The sequence below is a fragment of the Diospyros lotus genome, chromosome 13 (genome assembly GCF_014633365.1).
Source record: "Diospyros lotus cultivar Yz01 chromosome 13, ASM1463336v1, whole genome shotgun sequence".
NCBI lineage: Eukaryota > Viridiplantae > Streptophyta > Magnoliopsida > Ericales > Ebenaceae > Diospyros > Diospyros lotus.
In genome coordinates, this window is record NC_068350.1 from 7491003 (window position 1) to 7507842 (window position 16840).

The 16840-nt window shown below is 36.5% G+C and overlaps 4 protein-coding genes across 8 annotated transcripts in view; all 4 read right to left on the bottom strand.

Moving 5' to 3' along the window:
* LOC127788435 (glutathione S-transferase L3-like) overlaps window positions 1-5786 on the bottom strand; it is a 26647-nt gene extending 20861 nt beyond the window's left edge. The window contains exon 1 of the mRNA XM_052316687.1: window positions 5739-5786. Within this exon, the coding sequence (XP_052172647.1) occupies window positions 5739-5749 (11 nt within the window). The 5' untranslated portion in view covers window positions 5750-5786. The remainder of the gene's footprint in view (window positions 1-5738) is intronic.
* The window catches only part of LOC127788436 (glutathione S-transferase L3-like), a 6822-nt gene extending 933 nt beyond the window's left edge, over window positions 1-5889 (bottom strand). Inside the window, exons 1-8 of the mRNA XM_052316689.1 lie at window positions 5739-5889; window positions 5539-5613; window positions 3589-3649; window positions 1448-1534; window positions 960-1058; window positions 731-833; window positions 560-636; window positions 299-406 (exon numbers count right to left, since the gene is read on the bottom strand). Of these exons, the coding sequence (XP_052172649.1) occupies window positions 299-406; window positions 560-636; window positions 731-833; window positions 960-1058; window positions 1448-1534; window positions 3589-3649; window positions 5539-5613; window positions 5739-5749 (621 nt within the window). The 5' untranslated portion in view covers window positions 5750-5889. The remainder of the gene's footprint in view (window positions 1-298; window positions 407-559; window positions 637-730; window positions 834-959; window positions 1059-1447; window positions 1535-3588; window positions 3650-5538; window positions 5614-5738) is intronic.
* Window positions 5739-10869, bottom strand: LOC127788431 (glutathione S-transferase L3-like). Of its 4 annotated transcripts, XR_008020390.1 has the most exons (11): window positions 10479-10868; window positions 10311-10385; window positions 10169-10229; window positions 8391-8477; window positions 8129-8227; window positions 7935-8037; window positions 7599-7675; window positions 7245-7352; window positions 6779-6859; window positions 6576-6651; window positions 5739-5840 (listed from the first exon to the last, which is right to left on the bottom strand). XR_008020390.1 is itself a non-coding variant. In XM_052316681.1 (10 exons), exons 2-10 carry the CDS (start codon window positions 10379-10381, stop codon window positions 6640-6642), a joined length of 699 nt encoding a protein of 232 aa, XP_052172641.1. In that variant the 5' UTR covers window positions 10382-10385; window positions 10460-10607; the 3' UTR covers window positions 5970-6639. The 4 variants fall into 4 exon arrangements, 3 of the variants coding, with proteins under 3 accessions (XP_052172641.1, XP_052172640.1, XP_052172639.1); XM_052316681.1 differs by lacking the exon at window positions 5739-5840 and having other exon boundaries at window positions 5970-6651; window positions 10460-10607; XM_052316679.1 differs by lacking the exon at window positions 5739-5840 and having other exon boundaries at window positions 6408-6651.
* A 674-nt stretch (window positions 10870-11543) lies between these two features.
* On the bottom strand, window positions 11544-16031 carry LOC127788434 (protein IN2-1 homolog B-like). Of its 2 annotated transcripts, XM_052316685.1 has the most exons (10): window positions 15886-16031; window positions 15717-15791; window positions 15529-15589; window positions 13803-13889; window positions 13453-13551; window positions 13209-13311; window positions 13034-13110; window positions 12681-12788; window positions 11910-11990; window positions 11544-11804 (listed from the first exon to the last, which is right to left on the bottom strand). In XM_052316685.1, exons 1-10 carry the CDS (start codon window positions 15894-15896, stop codon window positions 11793-11795), a joined length of 714 nt encoding a protein of 237 aa, XP_052172645.1. In that variant the 5' UTR covers window positions 15897-16031; the 3' UTR covers window positions 11544-11792. The 2 variants fall into 2 exon arrangements, with proteins under 2 accessions (XP_052172645.1, XP_052172644.1); XM_052316684.1 differs by lacking the exon at window positions 15886-16031 and having other exon boundaries at window positions 15717-15808.
* Between the last annotated feature and the right edge of the window lie 809 nt (window positions 16032-16840).

The following is a 16840-nucleotide window of genomic DNA, read 5'->3' on the forward strand; positions in this document are numbered from 1 at the left end:
AAAGTTTTACTAAAATCCCACATCCTCTTTTACCCATATCACTGGAATGCTCACCCTGCTAAGGTTTGAATCAGGGAGGACCCACGTCCTTGCGTCAAATTGCTATGCTCCTAGCTGAGCCTTGTGCATTCCAGGTTTTTGCAACTTTAAGATTGGCACAATTAAGCTACAAAGAAATATGGTCTAGCAATCTCTACACATAAAACTGATGGACATGCAAGATGAAAGACAATGCAACTTATTTTCAAGTAGGAAGATTTTGTATCTGTGCAAAGATGCATGTAGTTCATTAACTCACTTCAATCCATGATGCTAGCTTAGGTCGTCCTGCCGTGATGTCATACTTCCATACATCTTGTAAGACAAGTTGAAACCTTTCAATGAATGGGGCATAGGCCATGTCCACCTGTACACAATGAATGGGAAACCAAAAACAGATATTGAAAAGTTTGTATGTGAACACATGGTTTAAAGTTTTCAAACCAGTTTAACACTTCGCAAAGTGCACCCAGTTCCACGAAATGCAGCATTAAGGAAACAGAAAATAGATGAGATAAACCAGACTAAATTGGCCAAGGAAGAAAGGTCCATCATCATATTTGTGAAGAGCATTTTCAAGGTAATCAAAAGCACTACCTGATCCAGAAATTACAGAAGTCGTCAAGTTTCAGTAAAGGGACAAATTTACACATGATAATCCACCCCAAACACAGTAAGTTTAAAATCTCACCAACTTCTTTCACTGGATCTCCTTTAAAAGAAGCAAAAACAATTCCATTGAACTTGCCACTGTAGGATAACAATTCTTCAGCAAACTGCTCTTTGCCAGGATCCTATAATATTGGCACATTGTTACTCATCAAAGTTTGAGATCAGGGAGAGGGGGAGGGGCAGGGAAAGCGGGCACAACAGGGAAGGAAGAGGGCGGGGGTTGTACAAAGTACATGTTCACATCTTACATTGGGTAAAAGTGCAGGCCCTTCAAAGTTTTCGTCTAAATATTTAAGTAAATCTAAACTCTCTCCAATGACTTTGTTGTTATGCTCCAGTGATGGCACCTAAAAGAAGAAGAAGGAAAAACTGCATTATTGAATGATAAATGAAGAAAATTCTCAATTAGGTAAATGTGCTTAAGGCATTAGCTCCAAATAACCATTGTTGACTTCTTTATGAACGTACAATAGGTATCACACACCAGACAAATTGGTTGTAGATGACATCCTGTAAATATTTCTGACTTGGCCTGATTTTATTTAACATAGCCAAAGGTAAAGATCTAAAAAAGTTGTGGAACAAAACCATTGCATTTTTTGCTACTATAATGCTACTGTTTATCATAGAAATCAACAATACCATATTTAAATTCAATTTTAGAAGTTCTGGCACTAGGGATAAATTTCAATACTTAATAAACTCTGCTATATTTTACAGATTGGGGAAGAAAAACCTTATTTTCTGGGTAAACTTTCTCTCTGTACCAAGCAGGCCTGTTTCTAAGGTCAATGGGAACCAATTTGATCTTGTCTTGTAAACCCTGCATCCCAAATATTGAAGAGAATAAGAAATAGGGAAAATAAAATCACAATACATATAAAGGTTCAAAAATTAAATTAAATTAAATTCAGCACTGTGTAAAATAATATTTTTTTTGGCCTATCATAACTTGTAAAAATATTAATTCTCTGCAAAGTTTGATGAACAAAAGAATCCTGCTAATTGAGCAGGAATGTCCAAGAAGTTGGAGATGAAGCAGGATAAGGAATAAAGCCTGATATAAACAACAACATATCCAGCCTTTATCCCACTATGTGGGGTCGGCTACATGAATTCTAGACTTCCATGTATTTCTGTCTTTTGTCATATCCTCATTTAGATCCATATATTTCATATCAAATTTTAATGTCTTTCCCAAAGTCTTCTTGGGTCTACATCTACCTCTTTTTGTGACTAATTGTTCCATTTCATCAACTCTCCTCACAGGAGCGTCTCTTAGTCTCCTTCTCACATGACCAAACCATCTTAGTCTAGTCTCTCTCATCTTCTCCTCGATTGGCACTACTCCTACCTTATTACGAATAACTTCATTTCTAATTTTATCCTTTCTTGTATGTCCACACATCCATCTTAACATCCTCATCTCCGCTACACTCATCTTTTGCTCATGCTGGTATTTGACTGCCCAACATTCTGAGCCATATAGCAAGACTGGTCTTATAGCTGTCCTATAAAATTTTCCTTTCAATTTTAATGGGATTTTACCATCACATAACACCCCCGACGCATTTCTCCATTTTAGCCAACCTGCCTTAATTCTATGTGCGACATCCTCGTGGATTTCTCCATCTTTTTGAATCACTGATCCCAAATATCAAAAATAGTCTTTTCTTTGTAAGATTTGGTCTTCTAATTTTATTATAATATCATCCACTCTTGCATTTTTACTAAATTTGCATTCCATATATTCTGTTTTCTTTCTACTTAATTTAAATCCCTTAGATTCTAAATTGTTTCTCCACAACTCAAGCTTAGTGTTCACTCCTTCTTTTGTTTCATCCACCAATACTATGTCGTCTGCAAATAGCATACACCATGGCACATCTGTCTGAATATCTTTAGTGAGTTCATCCATTACTAGGGCAAATAAATATGGACTTAGTGCAGAACCTTGATGCAGTCCTATTGTAGTTGTAAATGGTTCAGTATCCCCTCCGCATGTTCTGACCCTTGTCTCTACACCATGATACATGTCCTTAAGGGCTTGTATATAGGCTATTTTGACTCCTTTCTTCTCTAAAACCCTCCATAATATTTCTCTAGGGACCCTATCATAGGCCTTTTCTAGATCTATAAACACCATATGTAGGTCCTTCTGATGATCTCAATACCTTTCCATTAGACGCCTCAGTAAATATATAGCTTCCATTGTTGACCTACCAGGCATGAAACCAAACTGATTTTCTGACACCTTTGTTTCCTTTCTGAGCCTCTGCTCTATTACTCTCTCCCAGAGTTTCATGGTATGACTCATTAACTTAATTCCTCTATAATTTTCACAGTTTTGAACATCTCCTTTGTTCTTGTATATAGGAACCAAAGGGCATTAAGGTATGAAATTTGACACCTAAAGGTTAGGATACGTAGTGTAACCTGTTCCCTTGGGTTCTTTGACAAATATTTTAATGTCTAAAGTCAATATCAGAAATGTAGGAAAGACCATGAAAAACAAAACCCAAGAATTAAATGGTGAAGAGTAAGTTATTTTAAGGAAAAGAGTACCTGATGAAAGAGATTGAATTGGGGGTGGCAAAGCTAATCTAATGTTGATTTGAGATGACTACTATAATCCAAAACATGAAAAATACTGTATGATAGCGAAATGAATATAAAACAACATATAAAGCCTTAATGAAGCATGTAAAGATAATGCTAACAAAAAAGAAAAGAAAAAACAATCATGCAAAACAGGCAACCATGGCCATACAAATTTTATCTGTTATTTGAAGCAACAAATCGAGGAGCATCCCTTATTACCACTATAAATCACAGGTACATCATTCTGGGTGGGGTGGACACAAGGAAGGAAGATACCTTAAGGTTCCTGGCAATCCAAACTCGTTGTGCAAAGGGGCACATGTAAGTCATATACAACCTAGGAAATAAAAAAAATAAACACATTCTGAGTTGTGCTAAAAATGTGAAATGATATGATAATTCAAAACAAAGAAAAAAAAAGAATAATAACAACCCCTGCATAGTTAATAGAGTTTTTTTCTTGAGTCCATACGGTCTGAATAAAAGCAGTGGATTTTGTCCTTGCCAAGCCGCCACACCCCCCCCCCCCCAAAAAAAAAAAAAAAAAAAAAACAAATAAAATAAAACAATCAAAAGGGCATTGGATTCACAAAACTGTGCCTAACCACAGGCTTTTTGTTAGATATGAGCTCTTAACACCAATTCTAGTGACACAAAAAAGATTCGATCTTGTAATTCTTTAAAAATTATTTAATAAACATATATCCTTTAGTATAATAAGATATGAATACAATTCTTAAGCATTAAGAATATGAGTGATGGATAATCCACGATTCGTTATACTATAAGCATGTTCCTGCTCATAGAATTCCTAACCTGGATAGTAGCAACTCGTAAAAGCCAGCACATCATCTTCCTCGTTGTTCAGTATGAGATACTTAAGGTAAGGTTGGTGAGTCTCGTGTCATTCTATATGAGATATAGAAGAAAGATTAGTGGGTGCTTATTATAAGAACGAGTTCATTAAACGGGATTGTTAACATTGAATCGCATGGGTTTTATCTCACGAGTCAATGATTCAATATTAGCTACGGATGTGCAACTAATCCTTAAACCTGAGATGGCATTGATATCTATGCATTGGTGAATTAGAATATTAGCAATACTATATGGTTGTTCTAATTAGGAACGATCATACGTATCTATGTGCCTAGTTCAGTGATGTATGAGTTATGTGTGCATCAGACATAGAATCTATCACCTTGAGATTTATAAGGAGGATATCCTATGTGATCCAATAATCACTCGACGATAAATACTTGGCCAAGATAATATGACATGGAATGTGTGTTCCATAAGATTGTGTCACATTAGTCAAGATTTATTTTGAATTTGGTCATATGATGAGATTAAGAAATTTGACCTATTGACTATGATATTGTATCTTGTCGGGATATAGGATGATAGAGGGATCATATTGCGTGGTATCGTAATAAAAGGTTCACTATACCCGCTTCACATTAAATTGGATAATCATAATATATTGTTAGATGTCACTTATGATTTACGAAAATTAATAATTAATTAACCTCATTGTCAATTTAATTGTAAATTCAAGAAGTCTCACCCAATAAGAAATCACTTTTAAAGAGAAGAAAGATAAATTAGTAATTTTAGAATTACTAATTATGATTATTTATTGGATAAATAAATATAATTAAATAATTATTTTAGTATTTAATTATTAATAATTGGATCGGACTTTTTGCTAGCATATTAAGCCCAGTCCAATGGCACTTGGGGTTTTCAATGGTGCTCTATAAATAGAACCATAAACCCTATAATCAATAACACATGTAAATTCAAATTTGTTAGAAATTTTCAAAAAAAAATTGTTTCTTCTCTCGAGACGCTCTTGGATTAAAGTGGTTTCGAATGAACTGACTCGACATCCAACACGTGGGGGATTTTACAACGAGTAACCTAACGGTGAAATGGAATTTCGTCAACAAGTATTTTTCAGTCTAGTTTTTGGTTTTATAAATTATATTTTCTAAAAATGTAATACCTAATAAAATTAATTTTTATTTCGTTTTGGCCTGACCAGATTTAAGTTTTCTAACACTTTTGAGCTCACAAAATTACTACGACAAAATTTTGATTTCTACGCAAACAAAATTTAAAAGCACAATCCATGCGCGGGCAACTCTTATCAGGAGTCTGTAGATGGATGGAGAGCCAATTTTGGTGTTCTCTTAAAAGTATGTACGTATGAGTGGCGCGTACCTGGTAGTGCCATCAAAGAGAGGAGGAGGTTCGGATGTAGAATCCAAAACCGGGGGACGAGATTCTTTCAGGCAACTGAAATTTCGGAAATAAAACAATCAAATCATCGTCCAACAACGCGACTAAAATGCTAAATCGTCACAGATCACCACACACACGCATAATATCAAGAAGGAGAGAAAAAGGCCGAAAGGAATTACGCGGAAGCCATGATCGTCGTTCTCAGCGATCCCGAGCAGCAGCGGCAGCAGGTCTAGATAAATTTGTGTAGATTCAGACGCCGCTTTGCTTTATAGTCGATCCTGGTGGCGAGAAATCGTCAGCAGTGACGAAGTGTTGGAAGGAAAGAAGGAAGAATACATGGCCGTGCCCGTGCGCTAGAAAGAAAGAAAGAAGGTAGATACTTGTCTCATCCTCAGCTCCTCTTGGAACGCTCCACTATTCAGTGTTTTTCTTTTTCTTTTCCTTAAAAATAGTTAATTATGACTTTACATATCTGTTGGGATTGGGTGTATATATATATATTCTACTTCTTTAATTATTTTTATTTATGAGTATATATCATTTAAATAATATTAATACCATGACTTAATCTTTTTTATTAATCGAGACTTATTGAATGAGCATTAAAAGATTACGATTTCTTTTTTTAAGAAATGAATGCTATTACTTTTTAAAATACAAAATATTAGAGTAAAATTAAAGTTAAAATTAGAAAATATTTTTCGCAATTGGACAACTAAGAACTTTTTCTCTTTGTTTGCTCAGATAAAATAAGAAATCTTTACTCAACTAAATTCTAATCAACAGTCACTCTTTCGTTCTTCTTCAAAAATTTATATTATGTGTGCACATTTATACAAAATGTCTGTTGTATTCTAAAAAAATAGTCATCATAAAGTCATAACATTTTGCATTGGAACATTATTTCTGAGGGTAGAATCTGCCTTACAAGATAGTGTTCTCGACACACCTCAAACAAAACCTCACTCACATCGGCTAGCAACTGTGACTATTGATCTTGCTACAACAACTACCTGATTTTGAAAAATCTAACCAGTTTGTAGTGCATAACTTCAACGAGCTGCTGTTGCATTGCATTCACTTCTGAGACTGCGAGCAAAATACGCAAGAAGAAAGGGTTAGCATGAATTCTCTTGCAAGACAAGAGAAGAGAAGAGAAGAGAGAGGAGCCAACAAGAGCAATTATGTTGTAGTTAAGGAATTAGGGTGGTTTTACCAAAAAGAGATTCTTGTAGATCTCAACGATTACTTTTGGATCTTGCTTTGTCTGCGCATAAGCATCAATCTTGTTCATCTCCTGTACAAGTGAATTCTCAAAACTCTTTTAAGTACCATGGCAACAACAAATGCAATATTCCCAGATTTAGCTAACTACTTCTGAACAGTTCTTGATCGTTTGGAAAACAAAAAGTGCATGAAAGAGAAACTCCAGTTATAATATGCATTAAAACGAAATAAGGAAAAGGTTGCAATACAAATACAATCCTCTCCTGATCCTCAGAAAGCAGGGGGGGGCCATTGTGCGCTAGGGCCCATTAGGACACCCCATCATATCCAAGCAGGGCAGTTTAAACAATCATTCAAACTGGTTAAATTAGTTTGGCCTTTAAACAACTGTTCAAACATCTCAAGCACTATACTTCACACTAGCCAAAAAGAGTAAATTTAATTCATCAAACTACCTCAATCCATGCCGCTAGTTTAGGCCTGCCGGATGTGAGATCATACTTCCACACTTCTTGTAAGAAGGGATAAAACCTTTCAGTAAGTGTAATGTAGGCAATATCCACCTGTAGACCACAAATTTGCCCATGAGCAGAAAGGAAATATCTCAAATAACAAGACTTGATGCATCTTTTACTTGTTTATCAAAAGATTCAAAACAAATGGTATCAAAGGTTAGCTCAGCCTACAGAACATATATATCTGATCTGTTTGTGAATTAAAGCTTTAATTTTCCAGATGCTAGATGGGACTGCACCGAATTTCACTGAATGCAGCATTAAGGAAGATTAAACAAAATTAGTGGGACTTACCAGACTGAATTGTCCTAGGAAGAAAGGTCCATCATCAAATTTATGAAGGGCCTCTTCCAAGTGATCAAAAGTGCTACCTGCAGCACAAGTTGCAGGTTCCCATATGTTTACAACAAGGATAAATTTGCATTGGTAGTCCTACTGTATGAAATGTCTGATATACCTTTGAATTGGTTTTAGTAACCACAATAGTTGCTAAAACCAACGAAAGGGCATTTCATGTAGCAGGACTACCAATTCAGACTACTTTGTAGGACCAAATAGCACTGTACTTATAACAAATGTACTATCATATCTTAAAAAAAATTACAGGACCTAAGGAATTCAGATTCTCACCAACTTCTTTCACTGGATCTCCTTTAAATGAAGAAAATACAATTTTGCTCATCGTGTCAGAGTATGATAACAGCTCTTCAGCAAATTTATGCTTCACTGGATCCTGCAATATTTTTGCATGGCTCCTCAATGCATTGAAATATGGAGCCAGAGAGAAAACAGTAAAACAAAGGGCAGACAAGTTTGCATTTTACATTAGGTAAAAGTGAAGGCCCTTCAAAGTTGCTTTCTAAATACTTAACCACATCAAGACTCTCGCCTATTACTTGATTGTTGTGTTCCAGTGAGGGCACCTACTAGAAAATAAATGAACAGAGAAATAAAAAAGAAAATAAAGAAAAATTTGTCAGTGGTTCAGTAACTTTCGTACTTTTTATTAAGGTTCTGGAATAGTAAAATAACTCCATCAGTAAATACCCAAAGATGATCACAAAGTGCAAATGCCAAGTAGATCACCTTATTTTCGGGGTTTACTTTTTCCTTGTACCAAGTAGGCTTGTTTAGAAGGTCAATAGCAACCAACTTGATCTTGTCTTGTAACCCCTGCAACCCAAAATATATTTAACAATTGGCCAAACAAACCAACAGCTCAAACATACATCTCAGAGGTATTACAAACAAACCAACAGCTCAAACATACATCTCAGTTTGATGTAATTTTAACGAAGTAAATTACGCTGGCACCTCCTAAGGTTTTTATCAAATGTAGAAGCACCTCCACCCATCTCAAAAATGTCATGGATACCTTTTCATTTACTGGACCATGTAAAACACTACCCCTTTATAGTGGTTCATATTGACAACCCCACAGAGTGGGACAATGGCTTGATATGCTGTCGTGCAAATTAACAAACTATACTTAAGAACCAATAATAATTTGCACATTATTAGAAGCACCAAGATTGTTAACATTGGCAACTGGTATTAGGAAAAACCGAAAAAGAAAATGCTAATATGCAATTTGAATGAGCATTTGTAATAAAATGATGATGAATTGTGGTGGCAATGTAAGGTGGTGTGGTTGGTGGTTGTACATTCAACAAGAGAGCAGAGTAGTCAGTCAACTCATTCAAATAAATTAACTTTTGACTATATTGTCTGAGTCAGGAAAATGTCCAGCAATCATTGGAAAATCACAATGTAAAGAAGTTAGCAGCAAAATTCATGAGACAGAGAGAGAGAGAGAGAGCTTGTATTTATTAAAACAAGTGTCATTGAAACGTATTTAGTTTAGCATTTATAATTAAAACATAACTAAAATTCACGCAGCACAAAATAATGGAATAACCCACAGAGAAATGTTTAGCCTTCTCTTGAGTTGAGTTGGTTCAAATCCATTCTAGGTAGAAGAACCTGGAAATGAATGAACCATTTGATTCTTGGGTTAGTGCTATGGAACCTGATCTAATTCGAGAACCAAGCACTGCTACACTGATATATTCCTACAAAATTTTACCTTTCCCAGCTAATAAATATAAATCAATACCATAGGCTGTGAATGATTCAATAGATGATGATGCCATTACAATAGCAGGACATTCGGATTTAGCACTATAGCTTTGAAAAATCTTTAAGAAACAAGTTAAATTTATACAAGACAATTAAAATGGTGGATCAAAACTAACCAACCCAAATTTTCTTGGATTGGACTAATCATGTTCCAACCTTGTTCTATGTTAGGAACAGATTGAGCATAGCACACACAAAAATTGAGAAAACAAGACATCAGAAATTTAACAAGAATTAGCTCAACTCCAACATCCACCATCCAACCATAATGAGATAATCCAGTCCACTAGTGTGTATTTTTTTGCACAGAGAGACTACAAAACCCTCCCAACAAATTTTTTGTACAGATAAAACTACAAAGTATCCCAATCCCACGTACTCCAGATAACTGATCACACATACTCTGGGGACTTTGTTTATATGGCTGTGGGAACACACTGACACACATGCACAATAATTGACTACATCATCTCACAAGCTATTGTTATGGTCCATTTACATCTGAACTGAGTGGCTATTTATAGGCAACAACTCGCAACTCTAACGAGCTTAAGTGTTCTTTATATATATATATATATATCTATATCCCCTATTCGCAATTACATATTTACATTAGGTTTTACTGACAGATTCCATTTATCCATAAGATGAAAGAAGTACACCGATCCATAAGGGGGATAGGGGATGACCAGTAAAGGGAAATAAGATGAAAGAAGGAAACAAACCTTATAGTTCCTGGCAATCCATGGACGCTGCGCAAAGGGGCATATGTAAGCAATATACAACCTTCAAGAACAGCGCAAATTTAGGCTTTGCAATGATTCTACGAAATGATTGTGCAAACATAACCCTAGATTCAAAAGAAACCTGGTAGTGCCATCAAAGAGGGGCGGCGGGTCGGAAGAAGAATCCAGAACTGGGGGGAGATCATCTTTCATGGAGCTGAAAATTGAACAAGGAACAATGAACAATCAGTTCATCTGAGAAACAACAGATAGATATAAATATAACACAACCAGAATTGAAGGTTCCCACGCTGAAGCTACGGTCGATGTTGAGCGACTCCGGTGTGTGGTTTTGACGCGGAAGGGCCTATGTAAGGCTGTGACATTCCAACAACTCCGAGCATTTGACCGCACAGCTAACATGATTCCGCCATTGGCTTTATTGTATGGATTTGGATTTGTGAAAGCGTCGGAAAAGGCCGAGGGCCCCAGGATTCGCCTCCACCTTGCCACCGCTCGAAGCGCCATTAGAGAGAGAGAGAGAGAGAGGGATGAAGATCAATAATGGGCAAGAGAAGTCTGAGTCGGCGTTCTCCGAATCGCTCTGATTTCTAAAGACTGAGATTTACTGGGGAAGACGGGGTGGGGCGGTGGCGCTGGCGGTGGAGGTGGAATGAGTGCAATAATAGCACTATAATGTTCACTAATTGTAAAAACCGTCATCATATAAAAGTAAGTAAAAGAGTTTCAATTTCGCCCCCGGGGGTGTAGCCAGTGGCAAAGGAAGACGTGAAAACTGAGGTGATGCTCATTGGGCCCTCAGCAGTGGTCCCATGTTCGAGCCCCGGCCACAACGGGCACGTCCCTGATTTACTCCTCTATGGGCTGTGGGGCTGGTGCGTAGGGAGCGTTGGTACATGATTTAAAAATATATATATATATATATATTTTTAAAATTTAAAAATAACAACAAAAATCATTATTAAGTTCAATTAATTAGAGCACATATTTTGTGCCAACATCCTTCTAGATTGAATATTTTTACAGCATTAAAAAGTTAAAATCTCTTAAATGTAGGTTATACGAAAAAGAATTAAAAAATAGAAACGACATGAAAAGAAAATGAAAAAATATTTATTCTCAAGCTTATGGGGAGATCAAAACTGTTCGTGGCTCGTATTCGGATGCATGTAATTTGTGGGCAGCGAGTTTGGTTAGCATATACTTGATGGGCGATAACCAAAAGGAGCAGCAACTATGGCCAGGACTTTGACAACAAAACCTCTTGCAGTGGTAGGCTAAGTATCAGGATTTCCCATACAGCAAGTGCAACAACCATGTAAGATATATATGTATCATTTAAATGACACCAAACTCACAGAAAGATAGTCATTCGGCTTGAAATCATCTTTCTTTCTTGAAAATGACAAAAAGGGTATCAAATTGAAATACATAATAGTTCACAACACCACATAATCAATCACTCAGGAGTGCTCATCTTATTACAAGAGCTATTTATTTGTGATACTCGACATTGACACATCCATATCTGCTGGTAAAGCTAGAACTCGGCGGCAGAAACCTTTCAGTATTGGGTTTTGGGGCATCAAGCTAGTTGCCATATTCACTTCTGAGGCTGCACGGGAGGGACACGGATTCAAGAGTCAATGCACTTACAGCTTTCTCTTGCAGAAGAACAGAAAGCAGAGCAAATATGTATCATTAAGGTGTTAGGGACTACCAAAAAGTTGCCCTTGAAGTACTCGACAAGCTTTTGGGGATCGTACTTTGTCTGAGTATAAGCATCGATCTTGTTCATCTCCTGCACGAGGGAATAAGACATGGAAGCCCAAAACTACCACAGAAATCATCATGTATAATAGTTCAATTATGCAACAGTCAAAAGTTCACCTAAAGCTTCCTACTTCTCAATGAGTGATCTCATTCACAAAAAACAAACTGCATGCAAGAAATTTTTTATTGCTATAGATAAATACACAATTAAGATGATTTGGTCATATAAGAAGAAGACCAATAGAGGTTCCTATAAAGAGAGTGGATGGAAAGGAACAAGTCTTTAGCATAAAAGGTTGAGGGAGACTCAAAAACTTGGTGGGAGACTCTTGGGCATGAGAATAACCTACAAGGGCTTTACAAAAGATAAAGACCATGGATCAGAGTGATTTGTGAGTACTATAGTTCTTCTAAACTGAAACTCCCAATATCTTATTTTCTTCTTTACAAGTACTGTAGTTCTTCTAAAGCCAAGTCTGAGAGATCACAATCAATGAAACCTACAACCGCAAGGCTGCACTTACTGAATGTATAACCATCCACAACCATGAGATCAGTACCAACCATGCAGCTCAGACACCTCCAAAGCAGTAAAATTCTTTGTCCTTGGAATATGAATTAAGCAGATGCAAATGCAATTGGATATATGCCCCTCAGCAAGCTGTTGATGTATTAGATTTCATATATGCAAAAAGAGTGAATTTATTCATTGAAGTACCTCAAACCATGATGCTAGTTTAGGCCTGCCTGATGTGAGATCATAGTTCCATGCATCTTTTAAAAAGAGATAAAACCTTTCGATAAATGTCACATAAGCAATATCCACCTGCAGGTCACAAGTTTTACTAATCAGCAGAAGGAAAAATCCTAGCGATACTTCAAACATTCATTTACTTGTTTGCCAAGACAAGCTTTCTGAAAAGTTTGCTTCTGTACAAGATATAGAGGTACTGTCCACCATGCTTCGAATTAAAGCTTTTGAACCTTTCATATTCTACTAGACCAGAGAAAATCAAATTCCACTAGATCCAGCATTAAGGAACGCCAAACAATATAGTAAGTGTAACGTACCAGACTGAATTCACCAAGGAAGAAAGGTCCATCATCAAATTTATGAAGAGCATTTTCCAGGAAATCAAAAGTGCTAACTGATGAACAAGTACAGTGTTAAAATTAGGTTTACATTACTTAGTATTATCATCTCTTACATAACAAACCACATAATATAGCAAGTTTAGATTTTCACCAGCTTCTTTTGTTGGATCTCCTTTGAATGAAGAAAATACTGTGCCAACCATTGTGTCAGTGTAGGACAACAACTCTTCAGCAAACTCACACTTGACTGGATCCTACATTAATTTAACATGGCTTGTCAAAGTTAAGAAAAATGGAGAGATAAAGAGCACCACAGCATAAAAAGCACAAATATATATTGACACATATATATGCAAAGACTAAATAAACAATTAAAAAAATGGCATCTTACATACATCAGGTAAAAGCGCAGGCCCTTCAAAGTTGCTGTCTATATATTTGACTACATCAAGGCTCTCGCCAAGGACTTGATTGTTGTGTTCCAGTGCAGGCACCTATAAGCATAGAAAAATAAAAATGGAAAAAACCAAAAGTGTGGCAACAAGATTCACTGGTGAAGAGAAGGAAGATAATTTATGAGTACCTAAAAATTCCTATCTCATTCTATAATAAAATTATAGAAGAATCCCATTAAACTCAATCAAATTGTAATACCAATTGTGGGTAACCATTGATCAAAACAAATCCATCTGTAAAAATAGCCCAAGGTGCTCAAAAAGAGCACAAAACATCCAGAGAATATAACCTTATTAGCAGGGTAAACTTTCTCTTTGTACCAAGCTGGCCTGTCTTGAAGGTCAATGGCAACCAACTTGATCTTGTCTTGCAACCCCTGGATCCATGATAGAAAGATAATCAGCCAAGCATGCTGGAGACTGAAATATAATTCTCATACCACATTGCAGAAGCACCCCACACTATTATAAAATTACGCAGATGCTACTTAGTCTATCTCACCAAAAAATAAGAAGAGAACCTTATGAGATACCACCATCCCCTCTCTCTAATTCCACACACTCAACTCCACTCAAATATATTTTCTTTCCAAATGCACATCCTCATATAACTACCGCCAGCTCTGCTATGACCACCTATCACCGACCATGCTGCAGTGCAAGATGTGAAGCACCCCTGTGACACCAACCCGGTACCATCAGCTCGCCTCCCCCTCTCTCATCTCCTTCAATTTTTTTCTTTTGTTGTATCTTTTTGACAATTCCTCCACAGGCACCTCACTACCAATACCTTCTCTCCCTCTTTCTCATGCAGTCTTTATTTCAGCTATGATTCAACGTCAATTGAAGTGCTCATTAATTCACCTGAGATATTTTTCTCAGTATATTCCCAATATGACACTTTTTTTATCTTGAACATAGTACAAGATGTAAAAATGATTGCTTTCTAGTACAAAAGTAACAATAGAGCAGCATATCAATCAAAGCAGAGTTTGAAAAGGGGATTTGACTCTGATTGTCTCACAGATTGAGATTCCACAATCCATCCAAGCTTTTCCACCAGAAATTGTAGCTTGGGCCAAAATGGACTATACGATAGTAAGATTATTGTTCTTTGATCTTGGCTGACATGAGATCAATACTTGTCAATTCACGGGTTTTTTTGCATTATATATTTGCAGCATACAGGCAAAAGGAAGTTGGCAGGGGAGGTCTTACTGCATGAGAATCACTAAAGAGATTATTGTGTCTTGGGAGGAGAATGTAATCATATATGGTGCTGAAGATGGTGTATCTCCCCTTAGGAGAGCACAATATGTGTGCCTCAATCTTCATTGCAAGCTATTTCTAAACAATTAAAATAATAACAGTAAGATAAGGAGAAAACAGTCAGTTTAGATATAGCCTGAAATGAAGATCGAGGCATGCAGAATGTACTCTCCTAAGAGTAGATACGACTCCTTATACACTGGATTTGTCAGCATTCAAGGGTTCTCGTGGAGTAGAACCTCTCCTACGAACTTCCTTTCACCTGTATGCTCCAAATATATAATGTAAAAAGGCAATGACTTGAAATGTATTGATCTCATCTAAGCCAAATCAAAGAACAATAAATGAAATATATTGTTTTTGAGGAAGAGAACTAGGAGGGATCTTTTCCAAAGAGTGCAGAATCTGCAGATCTCATCTACAGTTATATAACCATAGTGTCCTTTATTTATGCTTCCTTGAGGGACTTATCCTTATCTATTGTTAATGTTTAGGAAGAAAGAGAATGTTAAGCTAACAAATGGATATATTGGGAGGTTGGTTAAAGAACAAGTCAATAAAAGATAATAAGAATTTAAAATTTTAAATAACAATAATGAAAAAAATCGATAGTGAGATCCAAATTCCAAAACTATATTTTAAAAACTGGGCAAAATCAAAACCTGCTGGTGCAAATCCAGTCAACGGAATAGGAACAATAACAGAAAGCCTCCAAAGAGAAGAAAAGAGAAGATAAGTGAATAGAACCTTGTAGTTTCTAGCAATCCACGCACGCTGTGCGAATGGGCATATGTAAGCGATGTACAACCTTCAAGAACAGACCAGATTCAGCCATTTGAGATGGATTATAAAGATCCCTCAAAACCCAAATCGGGGAACAACCCAGTTATAATGACAATCACTAAGCCATTTACGCAAACACGTTGCAGGCGTACCTGGTAGTGCCATCAAAGACAGGAGGTGGCTCGGAGTTGGAATTCAAAGTCGGGGGGGGAACTTCTTTCACCGATCTGAAAAGATTAAGCATAAAAACTCAGAAGCAGAAGGAGCAAATTGATTAGCAGACCCTATCAGTTCCTCCATACTAGAACTTGGAGAACTTACGAGGTGGCCATTGCGAAAGCTGCAAGTGATGGTGGATTCGATCAAGATTGTAGCTCTTTGACGTGGACATTGCTGTGGACTTTGTAGACGTTCACAGACAATAATGGCAAAATATTATTATATGCCATAAAATGAAAAAACTGGGCCCTCAGAATCACAAGCCAGTGAGCCACCTGCAAGTGTTGATTTATAATGACTAATAAACAACACAAGACCAGATCAGATCAAATGTGATATTGTTGTTCTTGTCGTCTACCACAATAACCAAATCAATTTTGTTGTTTCTTCTTCAAATTAATACTATTTTCTTGGCTAAATTTGGTTGAAGTTAAAGATAAAGTTGGAAAATGGGTCGGACCCCGCCTCCTACTTAGCTCACTCATTTCGTGGGCCAGGGAGACGGGTCAGGCTAGGCGAGGCAATGGGAAATGACAGTCTAGCACAACCCTTTTAATAAATGAGTTAAGACAAGTTGAGTCGGGTCATAAATCATAAAAGATTAAGCGAACACGACCCATTTGCTACAATACTGAATCGAATTGGGCTAGATTAGGAGACAGACTGGCGGGACGAGCTCATGAGCCTCCCGGCTCATATGCCAACTCTAGTTAAAAAAGAGTAATTTAAGAATTAATAAAAAGATATGAAAGAGTTTAAAGTTATTTTGTCAAACACCCATCTATACAATAACTTGAATTGTTATATATTTTAATCATTTTCAATGGCATTTCAATAATGTACTCCGACTGGTACGCTATCCTCTCATTTATTTATTTATTTTATCTTCTACAATCTCCACGAAGAAATAACAGAATTCTTCTAAGATGCTTATCCATCCGACAGGGTTACAAAGAGATTAGAAAACTCAAGTTGCATTTAATTTGGGAATAATTATTAAATAATAGAGTTTGATATGATCAGTTATTTGCACGTGAAGAGTTCATTAAAATATAGT

Coding starts and splice junctions, on each gene's coding strand:
- LOC127788431 (XM_052316679.1), bottom strand. CDS start 10,696: ATGGCGCTTCGAGCGGTGGCAAGGTGGAGGCGAATCCTGGGGCCCTCG. Junction 8,228..8,390: donor AAGTAAACCCCGAAAATAAG/GTGATCTACTTG, acceptor ATTTTCTAGTAG/GTGCCCTCACTGGAACACAA. Junction 6,860..7,244: donor AACTAGCGGCATGGATTGAG/GTAGTTTGATGA, acceptor TCACTTGTACAG/GAGATGAACAAGATTGATGC.
- LOC127788434 (XM_052316684.1), bottom strand. CDS start 15,808: ATGCTTAATCTTTTCAGATCGGTGAAAGAAGTTCCCCCCCCGACTTTG. Junction 13,111..13,208: donor AGATCCAACAAAAGAAGCTG/GTGAAAATCTAA, acceptor CTTGTTCATCAG/TTAGCACTTTTGATTTCCTG. Junction 11,991..12,680: donor AACTAGCATCATGGTTTGAG/GTACTTCAATGA, acceptor TCCCTCGTGCAG/GAGATGAACAAGATCGATGC.